This window comes from Astyanax mexicanus, chromosome 10 (genome assembly GCF_023375975.1).
Source record: "Astyanax mexicanus isolate ESR-SI-001 chromosome 10, AstMex3_surface, whole genome shotgun sequence".
Classification (NCBI taxonomy): Eukaryota; Metazoa; Chordata; class Actinopteri; order Characiformes; family Acestrorhamphidae; genus Astyanax; species Astyanax mexicanus.
Window position 1 is genome coordinate 36252619 of NC_064417.1, and position 18575 is coordinate 36271193.

Here is an 18575-nt window from a genome sequence, read left to right on the forward strand (position 1 = left end):
AAGTATTTATAGATTTTTTTTTCCTGAGAATGTACCAGATTTACTCATTCAGCGAAAGACACAAATCTGCTAAAACATTAAGACCTAATATTTTCTAACATGCAGATGGTCATGCCATCAGACATCAGATCCTGTTATTTGGGTGACAGATTATTTGTGGATTTTAATAATGAGGTGCCCAACATCTTCTCAATGGTTTTTAAACTGTCCCTAGCACCTATCCAGCTCACCAGTACCACCTACCATTTTGGAAAAGATCTCATTCAGATGGCACAACTTTCTGGCTTTCATTCAACATTCTTGATAACTCTCTTACGGTCTATAAGCCTGAGCACTTCTACTGTATCCAACATGTGCACTACAAGAACTATCTGTTAAATAGGCCTTTCATAATAACTGTTTTGTTTGGATGCTAGTTTTTCACAGATGTTTTTGTATATTATTGTATAAATAATTTTAAAAGCACTGTCTGCTAGTAATTTAAATATAGTATAAATGCATAATTATTGAATTACACCTTTTAAATAGATGTGAAGTTTCAATTAATATGAATTTTTAAACACTGAAAGAGTGTGTTGAATGAAATAGAAAAAATGCTGTTTTATAAGAAAGTTGACACACTGGCTCATATGCAAAAATGCAGTTTCATCGCTAAGAAAAACATAAATGGCAATAATTGAGATCAGTACAAATGATTGAGGTCATGTCTGCACATTGTTTGATAAATTGATAATGTAATAATTGTGACAGGCCCACTGTTAAACACACATGCCAGACCTCAACATGTGCTATTGTTACCGAATAATCCTTGTTACTCACATAATCTGAGTATATGGGTGGTCATAATTAGTTAGTGCTCATGCTCTTTATTAAAGATTTGCATGCATGTTTTTCTAAATATGAATATATTCAGGAAATATAGTCATACATTGTGAATCACAGCTATCATTGCAGTTTAGACCAGATATAGGCTTAATCCATGTCCAGAATCCATGGCCCTGACTGTTATTGATGGTTGTAACTGGACACTTTAATCCATGTCACCTTGATACTTTTGTCCTGGGCTTAGTGAGAGAGCTCCTCTGCATAGCGCAAAAGAGTTTCAGCATAGGTGAAAATCTTTACGGATCATCACCAATTTCAGAGGCATCTGAATGAATGAAATGTGGCTTTTGGATCCTTCATTTCTCTAGAAGTGCACAGCAGATCAACACCCCTGGTCCAGTAACAAAGAACCCACTTCTTCCTCTGAGATTGATTTAATGCATGCAAGCAGTTGGTTAACAGCTGAATCAATGTAGATGCTCTAATTTTCAAAATGAATCTTTTATCCTGTCATAATCACTGAAATCACACATACCTGTTTAGAGGAACGAAAGGCGGCTGAGAGAATGAACTAGCTGAAGGGGGATAGAGGAAAATCATTCAGATTTATAGTTTCTAACACCCGTGTAAATGCCTCACTAAAATAGACCTCCGGCCTGGGCCACTCTACTGGCCCATTCCAGGGTTCACAAAGGAACATGGGCTAATAAAACACCTTTTATTTGACTTGGACGTGCAGGAGAGGGTTTATGATGGGGTTAGGATGCCACCTGTTGGTGGACAGTGACGGCCAAAGTTTTGCTTTACAGCACTCATACAGAACATCTCATTTTACAGATTTTGTAATGGAACTTTATTGGACGTAAATACAGTGCACATTTAAGGCTGACTTTAACCCAGTTAAATCTAGGGATAATATTTAGTGAATACAGTGGTCCTTCAACTTTTTAACCACACTGTAAGCCTGCATAAGTTGAATTTACTTTGCAGAAATCGGTTGCCTTAAAATGTTTAGGCAATGTATTCTGAAAATGTAAGCAGCTAATTGAACTGCCGAATTTGCATGTTAATTTATTGATTTTATTTTTGTTATATTGCTTTGTACAATAGTAGTACTTCTACATTTTATGGTCAGGTGCATACAAAAAAATATTTATTTATTTATTTGTCTTAAATATAGATTTGAAATACATACTGAAAATTAGATGTGGAAAGAAAATGCTATAGATTGAACAGTATGGCACACAGCCAAAATAGAGTCAATACCTCAGTTCTTTTTTTTACAGCCTACAACATTGAAGCCAGGTAGTTAAGCATAATGTATGATCTACAAGTTTACCTAAGGTAGGCTGGGGAGTGACTACACACTGACAGTGAGAGTGTCAGAAACTGGAGCAATAAACATCCAGTATGCAACAGTCTAAACTCGGTTTTTCTATGACAATTAAAGACTGCAAAGGTCCTGTGAAACTAATACTACTACTACTACTACTTCCACTACTACTTCTACTATTACTACTTCTAATAATAATATTAATAATAATAATAATAGTGTGGTGGAATGTTTTCTTGGTGCTCTTTAGGCCCATTAATACCCGTCAGCCATTGCTTGAATGCCACAGTCTATTTGAGCATTGTGATGCTGATCACATGTATCATGGCCATGGCCCCTTCCTGACCACAGCTTACCCATATTTTATGGCTGATTCCAGCATGAGAATATAAATTGTCACAAAGCAAAAGCTGTCTCAAACTGGTTTCATCAACAACCCAATGAGTTTGGTGTTGTTCAGAGGACATTCTGAAAAAAATCTTCAGGTATTCAGTGATGCAGTCATGCAGTCAGTCTGGGACAAAATATCAGGAAAGAATTTTTTCTTATAAAATCAGTTTAACAAAGATTATTTGAGAATGTTTTAAGGGAGAGCCTACCTAGCCAGTAGGGACAATTGGACATTGCTTGTCAACATACTGTTGCTTTCTCAAGAGTTTTCCTTGCAGGTATTGGTGCTACATCATGGTCAGATGCATTGCAAGACCTATACCTGAATCAAAGTGTGTGGGATGCTGTTGGATGTGCTATCACCTCTCCACTCCTACCACAAAGCCTGTAGGAAAAGTGTGAGTATTCAAGCTGCATGGGATGGATTAATGTAGGATAAATTTGGGAACTGAGTAATATGACCAAGAGCAATCAATACCAATTTAAGTATTTAATCACCTTTATCTTCCTTCTGAACAACACTAAAATCTGACACTTTTTCCTCAGTATTTTTTCTTCACTAATGTATGTAACCATTCTTCTAGAAAGACTCCTGTGGATGTCTCTGTGTCTAGAGCATGATTTAAGTTTTTCCAGATATATACCAAAACACCCTATATAAGCAGGTCCTGTGAGCAGGAATATTGAATTGGGCAACATCTCTCTTCAAGGCGGTCCTAGGCCAGCCCTGGAGAGAGATGTTGCCCATTTCGATGTTTCTTTACATCAGGAGTAAAAAAGGCAATGCATGCTATGTATTAATGTTTCATTAATAAGCGATTTTCAATGATTCCTTTGAATCCCAATGAAACATGAAATGCTCACACCATGTCAAGAGCAGCTGGTGTGTTCAACATAACATGAACACTTACATTAGGATTAGTAACTGAATCTTGATGACAAGAGTTCACAAGTGGTGCAGCTGGCTGAGCATGCATTCCTGACATTGGGAAATTGCAGGTCCAGTTCCTGGGGATACCTGTGGCCAGGAGTCCCAGCGAGCAAAATCAGCCTTATCTCAGTATGGGCTTGGATACTGAGTGGATTTGGAATTTGGAAAACTGATTACTTTGAAAATTTAAGTAAATATACCAGTTATGCTTATTATTTAAATGTACTTAAAGCACAGTTGATTTACTCAATGTAGTTAAGTTGTACTAACTTAACTAAGTAGCATAGCAACTTTAAATTGTAAGTGTTGACATTTTATATTACCAAAGTTAATATAACCAACATTATAATATAACTATTGGTTCCTGGCATCATTTATGTATATAATGGGTGTGTCTGTCCCATTATTTGTTTTGTTTTTTTATATAGAATGAAATTGCCCTGTATCCTTTCAGACAGACTATTTACCAACTATGTTGGGAAATGAATCCAGCTCCTTTTATTTCAGTTTTTACACATATGGCTTACAACACTGTAAACAGGCAGTCTTAGTACCCAACGCAAACTTAGCCCCAGTGGGCAAAACTGCTCCCTGATTGTGAGTTAGTGGTGGAGGACACACCCATTATGCAAATATATTATTCCAGAAACCAATAGGGAAGAGGCATGGATTAATATGATGCTAATATGGTGTAGTTTGTAGATGTTTGTTAGAAATTATAGAAGTCTTTTATACAAAATTAGAACTTTATAAAAAGTGACATGATTTAAATAATAGTAAAGTAATGATAGAAAAGTAAAGTAATGATATTTCTTTTTTTTTAACAGCACATCAATAATATTTAAATATGTTTAGCATTAACTGCAGCTGAAAAAGAAGTAACTGTGGCGGGCAAGTTGTGACTTGTTGGCAATTGTAGGTGTAGGTCAATGAGGTCAATCATTAAGAATCACATGAACGTGATAATTTCCATGCGCATTAGACTCAGAGTAGCACTTGGCTGCTATCACGGCAGCAGAAGTCACTGGTTTTATTTAGATAGGAGGGAGCAGGTGGAAGCATTGTCTTATTGTAACGTGAGCCTCTGTGTTCAGAGCTCATTCCCTGGGTGAAGTGTGTACATGGCGCTCTGTCAGAGGAGTCAAGAATTATCGCTGACCTTTTGCCACTCGGGTATTTTTAGGTCTAATGTCTGCAGATAACATTAGAACAAAGTAAGTCCATTACTTAAAATGGCTTTGTGCTGTGATCACAATAAACCATCAGCAGGGCCTCAGAAGCCAGCAGAGGTTTTACAAGGACTAACATCAGATCTGCTGGGGTCAAAATAATAGACCCCTGTAGTGCAGCTCTGAACCCTGACCTGGTGACCCCAGTAACCTCAGTGTTTTGAAACGTCAGTACTAAACGCTTCCTGCGTCATTCCAGACATGGTGGAATGTATTTATGTCATTTTGGACATAGTTTATAAAGAGTTACCACACACTGTGCTTCACGAATAATACAAGGAATGCTGTAGTTCAAATATATGTGTTTATTTTCAAGAAAATCAACATCACAGAATAGTTACAGACTCAAATACTGAAAATAAATAACAGCACGAGTACAAAACAGGGTTTCTGCATGTCTCTTAATTAATAATTAAATAAGTTATTAATATTTATATATATAATACACACATATACATTAAAATCAGTGTATATATTAAGGGTTCACTCTTTCATTTCCAGTTCAATGTAATTGAGTCAGAAACCGAGGCAGAACATTTCTTCTCATCAGTATCCATCACTGATGTAGCAGCTGAAATGATGATCATCTGTGAGGAAACATATACAGCTGAATATGAGACTTCTTCAGACAGATATTCACTTTAAAATGTTTTCTTTACTTATGAGTAAGACTCATTCTGCTTTAATTGCCTACTTCTATAACTTATATATTAAAGAAAAAAATTACAGATAACACTTTTCATTTAATAATAAAAAGTCATTTAATGTACCTTTTATTGACCAGCGTCGAACAGCTTCTTCCTGCCCTCCATGCCAGACATGGCCTCCACGTTCTTACGCCAGTCAGTCACCTCCTCTTTCTGTGTGAGAAACGCAGAAACACAGATTTATGCATTTTCAGTAAATTAAGAAATTTAGACATAAACAATACACCAATACTAATACAAACACCGTGGCTGAAATGACATCTGGAAAGGTAAGCTAAAGCCTTATTAGTTGTATTAACTAAGTACCAATAGCTAAGTGGTTGACAATATATATATACTATATATATATATATATATATATATATATATATATATATATAGAGAGAGAGAGAGAGAGAGAGAGAGAGAGAGAGAGAGAGAGCAGTAAATAGCAGTTATTCCCACAGCAGGTTATAGCAGCTCAGAGAACAGAACAGGAAAATATACATCACGATATAAAATCTATATATACAACAAATACATCTAAGAAAAACTAAGATATATGGTATATATGAAATATAAACAGAGATATTGCACATACTGTAGTTTGATAGTACATAAATAGCAAATAAATAGAACATTTGATATTGCACATAGTGATGGTGATGGTAAACAGATGCACTAATATACACAAATAATTTATCTTCCTCTGCATCAGTCATATGTTGACCCTCCACCAATCAGAGGCAGTTCCCCTGACCTGAGTGGATTTATTTTACCTGTATTTCCTATGTGTATAATATTTGTACTTTGTGAAGTATGGCCAACAAACCTGTAAATAGATGTTTGTTGTGCATTACTCTGTTAGCCTTTCCGTGTGTGATCTCAGTTGATTTTCATTGTGATTGTCCTGTTGGTATTATTATACTGGAAGCCATACCTTTTCTTCCTCTTTCTTCACTGTTTTGAGGTTGGCTTTAAAGTCCACAGATTCCTTGACCTTAGCACCCAGTAGAGCACCCAGCATGGCATCAGCGGAAATCTTCACCCTCTTCAGCGCAGGTCTCTTCATTTTGCCCTTCAGCTCAAAGATTTTATGGTTCAGATCTGCAAGCTGAAGTCAACACAGTGGCGTTTAAATGCTAGTGTGGAAAGCTGTGACTATAAGTAGGTACTTACAGTTTAAAAGTCAAAATTATTTATGAACTGCAAAACACTACATACATACATACATACAAATAAACACAAATACTGTGAACATTATCGGTATGTTGGAGGAAAAAATATAACAATTTGAAGGAGCAGTACGAAGGTCAGAACAGACAGTGTTTAATATGAAATTCATCTGATCATTTAAGAATAATCCTTAGGATCAGGGGCTTTCAGGATAATCCAGCCCAGATAAACAGCTTTACAAATCATTCTCTCAGATGCGTAAAACTAATTATGTGTAAAAAGATTGATTGTATTTGGGAAAATGTACCTCCTTTTCATTTTTGTTCACTTTGGATTCAATGTCGTATCTCTCTTCATCTACAACATCGATCTTTTGGTGGAGTTCTCGACACAGAGTCTGAAGATCAATCACAGTGAGAGAGACATAGAGCTGATTTACATATTCAGTAAGAAACACTTGTTTAGAATAGAAACACAACATTGCTTTAATCATATAATCAAAACATGTCAATATTAGCAAACCAACGAACCTGCAGCTCCTGCACAGACAGGCCTGACAGCTGAAGAGGAGGCACTCTCTCACTTAAGACTCTTTCTCTCTCCCTCTGTTTCTCCTCCTTCTCGTTTGCGAGCAGTGTGGTTGCCTTTTTCAGAATTTTTGTCTATAAAAGAATTAAGAATTTTAGACTCTCTGTTTAACTGCTGTGTATTTGGAGCAGGCTATCATTTACAGTAGATATCCAAAAGCATTCAAACACCCTGTGCAGCAAATCCAGCTGCTTTAAACTACACTCACTGATTTGATTCAAAAGAGCAGCCATGGCACACATGAGCCTAAGGCCATTAATTTGATTAAAAGCCTCTTTTCACTAGGAAGAGGAGCTGTGCTGCTGTGGAACTGCATGCTCTGAAACCATGGAGCTCCACCCAGTACCTTTAGGATGAGGTGGAGTGATATTTGTCCTTAACCTGACTAAGCTCTAATGGATGAATGCAATCAAATGGCCACAACAATGTTACAGCATTTACTATTAAGTATTAAAAAAAAAAATAGAGGCTGTTACTACAGAAGAGGTGAAGCCATCCCTGTTTTTGAGAACCCTCCTTGATTTAAGGGAATAAGCATGTGTCTGAATATGTGTGGATATATAGTATACAGCATTCGGTAAGTCACAGTAAATACAGTATTACAGTGATTCTGAAATAAAGAAAGAAACTAAAGCAAACCTTGAGGAACAGCCGCCGTGACGCTGAGATCTTGGGTTTTGGTTTCTATAAAAGCATAAAAAAAACAACTTCAGCATTTAGTCATCATGTATACTGTACATTAAAGCACATTTAATTTTTAATATCACTATATTAATTCAGGACATCCAAAACAGTAAAAACACTGTAAGGTTTTGTTGACTTACTGGTCTGGAGTTGTAGAAGATGAGACAGATGAGACAAACAGTAAGGCATTAGAGAATTAGTCAAAAAGGCAAATAAACTTCAATAAAATTTTATGATATGTTGATTGTTGGAAATGAGAGTTTTCTAAAAAAGATACTCACGCCTCAGACATTGTGTTTTTTTTTTGTGTTTCCTGTGAAAACCAAAGAAAAATAAAATGCAATCATGTTTGTGAGTCCTGGATTTTGATTTTATTTTATTATTATACAGTACCAAGTACAGTCAAGTTTTTTTTTATTTAGCTTGTTTTCTACATTGAAGATTAATATTAAATACATGTAACTATATAGTAAACAAAACCTTTTTCCTCAAAATAAAAACAGGGTTTGTCCTCCACAATCCCCTGACCTAAACATGAACAGCTGAGATGGTGATTTGGTGATCTAGGATGAGCTGGAGCTTCACTGCATGAAGGAAAAGCAGCAACTATTGTTCAGCTCCTCCAGGAACTCCTTCAAGACGCTGAGAAAACTAATCTAGGTGACCCTACCTCATGAAGACACTGACATTTGTCCTCAAAACTACATGGCAACATAGAAAAATCTAAAATATAAAACATAATCTGATTTGTTTATTACTTTTTATTTACAGAATAATTCTGCATGTGTTTATGTCTAGCTTTAATATAGTCTTGAATATTAAATGTACAATGTAAAAAATCATAAAGAGAAAGAAACTTATTGAATGAGAAGAGGTGTGTCCAAACTTTTGACTGACATATATATGTATGTATTTATTGCAAACTTTATTGCTAGGGCATACACCCATTTACTGTCAAGGAAATGTAAATGTACATATACAGTTTTATTCACCAAAGTAAAAACAGTGCTAATGTAAACTCAAAAGTACAACATGATCCTTCAGGTCCAACTGTGTCCTTGAAAAGTAGGTAAAAATAACTGCAAAGGAATACAGTACTGACATGTCCCTTAACTAAAGGTAACCTTGAGAGAAACACACCAGTTGGAACCATTCTTTTTTTGAGAGTGTTTTTCATTAAACAAAAAAATGTTTTTGTTTAATGTCCATCTTATTGGCCTATTTCTGCTGCACTGCATTACAATACAACTTCAGAACAAATACAAATAGACATAAACACATAAACACTGTTGCCAGATTGTACTTTAAGACACAGCTAGGTTTTGTTTCTGCTTGATTTTATTTATTGATAGAATGATTAGATAACTAGATGTTGGATTGTAACTAAAGACACTGGTCTTCCTCCAGGAGCACTTTGGGAAAAGACAAGCTCAGAACAAACTCACATACACTCTAAATCACAATGTGGTGTTCAGCTCATGATATTGTTTTTTTTTTTTTTTGTAACAAATAAATGCTCACAGCCCAGATACAGTAAATAGTTTTACATATGATTTTCATTATTGTGTCACGTGTTTTTAAGAGTATACTTAAGACTAAACTTTCTTTTCCAATATGGCGGCAATAGTCTTCCTCTAAAAGGTCGCTATCTTTATTTTCCAGGGTTCTTTAGTAAAGGAAATGGACTCAAACACCCATGTGGAAGTGAAAATAGTTCTTTGCTGGTATTTTAGATTGTAGGAAACACCTTTGCAACTGAGAAAACGGTTCCATTGTTCCACAGCTACTGCCCACAGTATTTCTACTCAAGTTGTTTTTGCCTTTGGTTACTTTTACTTAAATTAATATTTCATCAGGGTATAGTAAGTACATCTTTACCTGAATATAGATATAGATTTCTATAGTATATACTATAGTGTATACTTTATATTAGAGCATGAAAACTTCGAAAACACAAATATGTCAAATACGTTAAAGAATAACCATTTTCAGTACTATGTAGAACTTTTCTGCTTAGAGTGTAGCTTAAAGATACAATCACTGAGTTGCCTTCACACACCAGTCTTTATAATGAATCTTTTTTTCATTACAGCAATAAATTAAAGGTATAAATTAAAGGTGGGAGCACATACCTTATCTGTGTAGGAAATCCCCAAGAGAGTGAGCAGTGTGAGACAGTGCCGGTTCTCCAGGAAGAACAATCAAGTTTTATGGCTTCAAAGGCCTTCTGTGAGTGGCTCACTAAAATAGACCAGGACGCTTGAAGCTCACTTTACTTAGAAGCAGCAAAACACAATTGCGTGCATTGCCAGGGCCCGGGCACCTTCCTCCTGTCATTGTTTGACCCTACAAGGGAGTAGAGGCTTGTGAAAAATCTGTCTCTGTGAACCTTAGGCCTAGAACTGAAATTATTAATGTGATCAATTAATGAGACTGAATAGAGCATGATTAGGAATTTTTGGGCCTACACTCTTAAAATCTTAAAAAGGTGCAACAAGGATTATTTGAGAAAAGCCATAGAAGAACCACTTCTGGTTCCAGATCTGAGAGTGTGACAAATCCTTTACTTTATGCTACTGGTTTTTTTTGCTTGTTTGTTTTTTTTTACCAAGTTTTGTTCACAATCACACATACCATTTTAATGGACACAAAAATATTTAATAATTCTATGGCATCACTTATAGAAACCTTAATATAGCGCCTTCGTATTAAAAAAACACACACACAAAGTCAACATAAAGGTTTCACCATTAAACCTGAATGTGTAGCATGTGTGTGAACATGGTCAGTATGTTGTAATGTAAGAACATTAGCATGCTGGAGCGGCACTGACACCACACGTATAGAGAGTGAAACACCACACCTGTTTCATCAGAACATCGTGTCGTATTTAATTGTGGAATGCCATTACACAGTGGTTTGTTGTTTTTTTTTTTTCATTTGACTGAACGTTTTTGCTCATTTTACCCGCAGTTCTAATATATCACAAAGCACAAAAATAATAAAAGTGTATTTTTGTGCAACAGGTATTGAGCAAAAAGCTAAGCTCGCAGTGAGACACAAATTAGAGACATAAAACATACCTATTACCTATAATCATAAATACATACAAATCCACATCACAAAAATATTTTTACACAGATCAAAATGGTGATTCTTGCCACTGAGTTTCAATACTCTTGCTTGAGGTTTCAGTTTCGGCAAATGTCACAGGGGTTCTTCTGATCTTAGCATACATCATTCTTGGGTAAGCCACCTGTTTGTTATGTGAGTTTGAAGTTAAGAAAGAAAAAAATACATTTAGGTTATTTCAGACACTTAATCCCCTGGTGACATTCTTAAGCTAAAGTAAAACAAAACAAAAAAGTAAAAAAATAAGTTTACACAGCTGTGTTTTTTTTTTGCATAACTAACAAAAATGTAGTTTATGTCTGGAGTATTTGCTTCCTTTGTTTGGACTGAAGCTGCTAAAGTTAGTGTAGTATCGGTAACATGGAGCTAACAACTAGGGTTGAACGATTAATTGCATTTGCGATTATCTCGCGATATTTTAAAATGAGATTCTCTAACCGCACAGGCTGCGATTTGACTGGTCACGTGACTTGGGAGCGAGCCGAGCCAAGGACGAGCGGAGCAAACCCGAGCAGGAGTCAGGGAGGTGGAGAAGTGAAGTCAACACAGCGCAGTTTCACACCAGCACTGTTTGGTCTGGTTAAATCGAACTCTGGTCCGTTTGTAACTTTAGTGCGGTTCGATTGAGCAGGTGTGAAAACAGTAATCGCACTCGGGTGCGGATCAAAAGAACCGAACCGAGACCAGCTAGAGGAGGTGGATAACGTTAATTACCACAGCTGTGAACAAACACTGTCTCCATGCTCGCGCCGTCTGCGCTGTATTCACCGCTCACAGCCGCGTGACTCTGTTTATTATGTATAAATCTGCGCTGCACGTAGAAACACAAAATCTTCTCGCTGTATTTACTTTTTTCGTATATTTATATTTAACGTACTCCCGTGTCAGACAGCTCTGACCAATCAGAGGACACAGGCTGCTCGCGTGGTTTATTGATGCGAATTTTGGTGCGTCTACATTTATGCCTATGTGAAACCAGACCGAACAGAGCGAGAAAACGCTCCAAGTAAACAAACTCATTAACTGATTCAGACCAGAGAAACGAACTACAGGTGTGAAAACGCCCCAAAAAAAACATCACAAAGCCTCGTATGGTATTTGCAAGGCTAAAATGCCAACGACCAGTGCTGCATCTTCAAATACAGAAAATAACGAGTTGGTTAAAGCAGATTCTCTTTATGTTTTTTGCACTTTATTTTTTTATGATGTTACTAGCTGGAGAGCAGTAAGTTTAATTTTTTATATCTATTTTTTCTATAAAAAAATGGTGAAAAGGAAAAGCTATTTATATATTTATTTTTCTATAAAAAAAAAATGGTGAAAAGGAAAAGCATAGATTTGTTTGCTTTATTGTTATCTGTGCTTTAAATAAATCTGACATTGTTTATTATTAAACAATTTGATTTATTGCTTCTGTTTGTTGAAAAATACTTGAGAAGACATTAAAAAATCGCATTTTAAATCGCAATCGCAATTTATAGATAAAAAATTGCAATTAGATTATTTTCCAAAATCGTTCAGCCCTACTAACAACTTTTTTTTATTTTTATAGATTACTTAGCAACTATCTGCAGCTTGAAGAAGTTTGTATTGGATTAGGCAGGACAATAAACCATTTTTCCAATGCTAACTAGCAGTTAAAGCTCCTATTTTACTAGATCAGACCACCTTTGATATATATCAACAAAAGAAGACTGAACAAAATATTCCTGTGGATTCATTAATCATGAAACTTTCACATAATGTAATGTGATGTAGACTGGGGTTTAGGGAAGCTTCTCCTTTAAACAATGAGAGAGTATAAGAGAGAAGGGAGTGTGAAAACTTTATGATATGGAAACCAGAGATAAATGTGAAGGGAATCTAACCCCATAAATCCATTATTAGCTGCTTTAGCCTCATACACTCTAAAAAACAGAGGTACGATATGAGTACTTTTTTGTACTCGAAGGTACATTCTTTATAATTGTACCCTCAAAGGTACAATATTGGTCTTTACAGGGTCAGATTTGTTCCCTCTGAAGTACAAAGTCATTTCTAACAGCAATAAGTACAAATTTGTACCATTTAACCAGCCAAAAGGTACATTCAGTATTCTGCATCACTGTACTAATGAACAGTATATATTTAAATTGCACATTTTTTATTTGAAAGCCAGACAATTTTGTATCATCAAGTTTTTGAGCCATTTTTAGTTGATGACAATGTTTATAATCTTTATAATCTACACTGGCACAAAAACCATGGGTACAAAAAAGTACTTTCACTGAAAGGTACTTTTTTGAACCTTAATATAAGGTACAGCCCCAGCGACAAGCTTTGTACTCTTTTAAGTACAAATCTGTACTTATATTTCTTAGAGTGTAGCATCCATAAAACTGAAGAGCCAAATTTTGGACACCCAACATATTTGCCAAACTGAGATTCAGGGTTGACAGTTATGAGAGTAAAAAGAAAGTTGAGTGACACTGTTCACTGAAATGCATTCATGTACCTTTTATTGACCAGCATCAAACAGCTTCTTCCTGCCCTCCATGCCGGACATGGCCTCCACGTTCTTACGCCAGTCAGTCACCTCCTCTTTCTGTGTAAATGTCATGAGAAGTAATCAATCTCTGTTTCCAAAGAAATCCATAAAAGATAGTTTTGTCAGTAGATCTAGTTCTATAAGCCCTTGGTTTCCATGCAATTTAGACATCTTACCTTCTCCTCTTCTTTCTTGACTGTCTTCAGGTTGGCTTTGAAGTCAGCCTTTGAGGATTTTAATTCAGTCAAGGCACCGAGCTTGTCGTCTGCAGTTTTTTTCACTCTCTTCAGTTTGGTTCTGTTCATGGTGCCCTTCATTTCTCCAATCTTTTGTGATAAAGTCTGGATCTGAAGAGAACACATCAGAACAGAACTTACTGCTGTGTATCAGGAAGAAAGTTTGAGTTATGCTAATGCTAATTATCTCTACTAGTTTTCATTCCATCAATAACAACATGAGCAGGTTTGCTAATGCTAGTTAACAGTTTGGGCAACTTTATTGTACTTGATCACTTGATTTATGTAGTCTTTACTTTAAAACATACATGTACTTCTACTATTTGATATAAGAAAATAATAGGATACCTCCTTTTCATTTTTGGCCACTTTAACTTCAAGGTCGTATCGTGCTTCATCAACGGTGTCGATCTTACGATGGAGATCTTTGCAGAGCTCCTGGGAAATAATTTTCAAAAACTGTCAACTGCATGGTTCAGTAGCAGCCTTATCTTACATGTTGCCAGTTATATGGTCATTGGAGTTACCTGCAACTCCTGTGCAGACAGACCAGAGAGTTTGAGGGGAGGAACTCTCTCGTTTAGGGCACTGTCCCTGTCCCGTTTGTTCTGTTCTTTCTCAGCTATTAGCATAGACGCCGCCTTCTTCAGCAGCTTCCCCTGTAGAGTAATGGGACATAAAATTACAAGGTTGTGCCAACAAACAATATATCTAGTGCATGCACATACTGATTACCTTATATAAGTACTTGTATAGAATCACAGCACTTACTTTTAAGAGTAGCCGGCGTGTGGCTGAGTACTTGCTCTTTTTCTGACAGTAAAAAAAAGAAAATGTGAGAAAATAATATATTATTTCTGGGTGTTATTTCTAAGATTGTTTTAAGCCTTAAGCATCGAAATATTGTCATTCTGATAAACTGAACATCACCAAAAATAGTAACTTACCGGTCTGTGTCATTGTGTAAATGTATAACGCAAAAGAAAAGAAAGGAGAAAATATTGAATAACTGAATAGTCAATAATTTGATCATTAGTGTCACATAATAGCGGAACAAGAGTTAACCTTACCCCTCAGACATGGTTTCTGTTCTTTATGTGCCCTTCAAGAAATAAATGGAAAAAAAAACATAAATTCATATAAGATCATTTATTTTATTTGTATTTTCTGTGATACCAAAATATTGACCTTGGATCTAATCTAATTGAATCTAATCTAATCTAATCTCTGGATTAATGTCAACAGCATCTGCCACCTGAAGGAGTGTAACATTATCACATGTCCAACTGGGAATCACTTGTTAGATTGACTACCAGGTAAAATGATGTAAAGTACATGTGCCATATTCTGAAAAAGCCATGTGAACACAGTGACAATACTAAGAATAAACAGCTTTTTGCATCTTTGTTTCCAAGAGACTAAATGTAGCTCTTCCGACGTAACGTTCTGTCCAGTTCTCTGTGTTTGTCTGTGTTCTGAAATGTCTGTTTAATTGTGTAATGTAGGCCAAGAGGTGTTAGATTGTTCCTGCAGGGCTATATTTGAACATTGCTCCCATGCCTTCCTATCACACTCGCAGCTGCGGCCTTGACGTTGCCGGATGACAACCATGACTACCTCAGAGATCTTGGCTTCAAGTGCTAAAATCTTTATGGAGCTAATCACAAGACAGAGCCCTGTCTTTCTTCTGTCCTTGATGAAAGATGAGGTGATGCTGTTTGGATTGGCACTGGTAGACAACGGATTTATCTTGTAGATGACATTTATAAGACATACCATTTTAAAAGGTAATGTGCGAGGGAGGTTTTTTGTAGATGACTATATGAATCAATTTAAGATTATTAGTAGTGCTTCTTTTACACACTCTAAATGCTTATCTTACCAATTTACGCACAACAGTCTTAGATCTTAGTCTTAAACTGCTTAGTCTTTGTTTGTAGATGTTAGTACGTGATAGTGTTCTATTTTATGTGAATATGAGGCTTCATTGGGAAACCATTGAGAATTTTCCCAACGCAGGATTTCTCAGTTAGTCAAGTTCTCTGGATCTTTAGCCTTAAAGAACTTAAAAAAAGACCTGACTATTAATTATCTGGCTTAACTGAGAAATCCTGCTTTGTGACCGCACCCCCAAGGACACCTAGATGTGCAAGACCACTAGAGAGTGGCAGAGGTAATTATGCCAGCACATAAAAGCAGAGGTAATAAAGAAGGTGGTAAAAGGAATGTGCTGCTGGACGTGACACCTCAAGGCCTCTCTCATTCATCACACAGCAACATTACGACTCGGGTCAAGTGTCCAGTCCGGACAATGTTAAAGTGTCCGGTTACATTTCTCCGTTATGCAGCTTGAGTTTGTTCAGAGCTGCCGACTAGCATTGTGTTAGCAGTCCCCGTAGCCCCAGTGGAACCAGCTACAGTATTTCATAGCATGCATTCCCCAAGGTTAGCACGAGCAGACTGCTGCTGAAATACTCTTCGCAATCCTTACTGATCCCTCCCTGGTATTGTGTGATGCCTATTGACAAGTCCACATTAAAACCTGGAGAGATTACCCACCTAAGCCTAGAGATTATCTATCCAAATGCAATCAGGCACTCAATCAACCAGTTAATGTTCTTACACAGCCTACAGTAACTGTCCAGACAGACAGTATATAGTTACAGCAAGTCTATGACGCAGTCTAGACAAAGTCTAACCTTTGGAAAGCGGATAGTGTGAGACAGTAATTTCATATCCTACCTTGAAGAGAATCAGGAGGAGTGAGCTGTGCGGTCAGGTCAGTGCAGAAAAGGCATTTTATGGTTTTTGATGATAGATTTATGGTTTGAATCCCTCCTGTGAATGGCTCACTAAAATAGACCCCCTACAACTCCCTCTCACATGCAAAAAATACTTTGGGTAGATGCCCTTCACCTGCCATTCAGTGTGGTGTTCATTAAGTACCCTACCACTCAACCACCCACCCACACACACACACACACACACACACTTACACATACAGTAAAATGGGACAATGGTCATTCATAGTAACTCTAGTAAACTTAATGTCTATAAACTTTTATTCATTGTCACTCAATTAAACGCTTACAGCTGTGGTCAGAAGTTTACAGACACTCATCATGGACATGAATGTTTTGGCAATGTGATCTTTGTCTAGGGGAGGAATGATTGTTTATCATACATAATAAATAAAAATAAACTTGGAATTTGGTGGACAATCTTACATTTAAGGTGGTTTTCTGAAAACAATAGAGGATAAAGATTATATATATATATATATATATATATATATATATATATATATATATATATATATATATATATATATATATACAATGGTTGAAACATATAAATTCACCCACTTAAATGATCAATTTCTGTGACCATCCCTGTTACGCCAAATATATTTATTCTAAAAACAAAGTGCTTTGAGTTTTTTGTGGCCCCAGCACCTGTTTATCTGACACCTTTGCTGGTTATTTAAGCAACCACAGTGCTGCTTATGGCCCTGAGACAAGAGCTACTGTGAATATGAAGATAGCAGAATGAATTCATCTTCTGCTCATTCACACAAAGAAGGAAAAAGAGCTGGCAACACAATGGAATAAGCCAAGAAGCTTAGTTTTACAGAAAAGTATCTTGTAGTGATTTCTTGTTGACCCAAGCTCCTCATCTCAAACAATTGTAGCTAAGTTCAGTTTAGTTGTAGTTGTAGTCATGTAGTTGTAGCCAACTGGAAGTTGCTTGACTCCTGAGTAATAGTATACAGTCAAACAAGTGTTCAGATAAAGTACAGTATATAGGATTTAAGGTGAGACGCTTAAACAAAGTTCATTATACCAGCTGTTAATCTTGGTGGAGAAGGCACCATTGTCTGGGCCTGTTTTTATCTGTGTGTAAAAGGGTAAATTAAGAGAATTTATTTCCATAAATTCCAAAATAGACAGACAAATAATCGATTACTGTAATACTGAAGGTGTTCATTTTCATTTTGTGGCTTTACAGTCAAAACTTCCTTTAAGCTTAACTGTTACATTTGACTTCTTGTCCCAATCATTCTTAATTTACTCTATTTGTGTAGATTTATACATGTGCTGTTAGAGGAACTGGAACAATGTTCTACAAAGTTGAACAATGACGATAAGAACTAATATAGTATGCTTCAGCATAGCCTCAAATGATCAGATAGGGCACAATATAGCTCAGAGTAATGTGTACTTTTAATTAGGCTAAACAAATTCAAACAAAACATGCTTTTGGTCATCTTCTCAGATCAGGCAGACAGATATTTATCCACAATCAGCCCAAAGACAATACAAGTCATGATAAAATCTATTGTTATTATTTTTATAAAGTAAAAAAAAGTTTAAAGAATAACACCTTAAACAACATCTATAATCTGTAGGAAATGTACTGTCTCTCATGGCCTACTGCTGCTGCAGTAATGGCTTTAATAAGTCAGTTAAGTTCAGCTATGTACAGGTTTGAACATCATGGAAGCAGAAAGTGTTCTGTAGCTGTGTGCCTGGCATAGCTTTGTAAATGGGGTGAGGGCAAGCTATAATTCAAGAGCTCATAAACACTCAGAGAATAACCACAGAACAAGTACTAATTTTAAGCAATGTTCAGATGTTGTACTACAATTTATTTGCCATGAACGGTTTTCTTTTTAAATAGTGTGTTACCATACATATTTGTAAAATTTGTAAATGTAAAAAGCATGGTACCAGTCAAAAGTTCCTATTTAATGTTTTTCTTTACTTCTTAATTTAACATATTTTCTACATTGTAGATTAATATTAAAGACATGTAAACAATTAAAGGGCACATACGGA

The 18575-nt window shown here is 36.1% G+C and overlaps 2 protein-coding genes across 2 annotated transcripts; both read right to left on the bottom strand.

The window, feature by feature from the left end:
* Positions 1-4998: 4998 nt before the first annotated feature.
* On the bottom strand, positions 4999-8021 carry tnni4b.2 (troponin I4b, tandem duplicate 2; the record flags this gene model as incomplete). Its single annotated transcript, XM_007252842.4, has 7 exons — positions 4999-5295; positions 5479-5568; positions 6335-6508; positions 6878-6967; positions 7101-7232; positions 7798-7842; positions 7983-8021. Coding segments are annotated over 6 exons (567 nt in total), but the record flags the coding sequence as incomplete, so codon positions are not given.
* Positions 8022-9973: 1952 nt separating this feature from the next.
* tnni4b.1 (troponin I4b, tandem duplicate 1) lies at positions 9974-14615 on the bottom strand. The gene is made up of 6 exons (XM_049484436.1): positions 14509-14615; positions 14265-14396; positions 14086-14175; positions 13678-13848; positions 13469-13558; positions 9974-11098 (listed from the first exon to the last, which is right to left on the bottom strand). The coding sequence occupies exons 2-5, from the start codon at positions 14367-14369 to the stop codon at positions 13472-13474; spliced, it is 453 nt and encodes a 150-aa protein (XP_049340393.1). The 5' UTR covers positions 14370-14396; positions 14509-14615; the 3' UTR covers positions 9974-11098; positions 13469-13471.
* Between the last annotated feature and the right edge of the window lie 3960 nt (positions 14616-18575).

Coding starts and splice junctions, on each gene's coding strand:
- tnni4b.1 (XM_049484436.1), bottom strand. CDS start 14,369: ATGCTAATAGCTGAGAAAGAACAGAACAAACGGGACAGGGACAGTGCC. Junction 14,176..14,264: donor TGTCTGCACAGGAGTTGCAG/GTAACTCCAATG, acceptor ATTATTTCCCAG/GAGCTCTGCAAAGATCTCCA. Junction 13,559..13,677: donor TCAAGAAAGAAGAGGAGAAG/GTAAGATGTCTA, acceptor ACATTTACACAG/AAAGAGGAGGTGACTGACTG.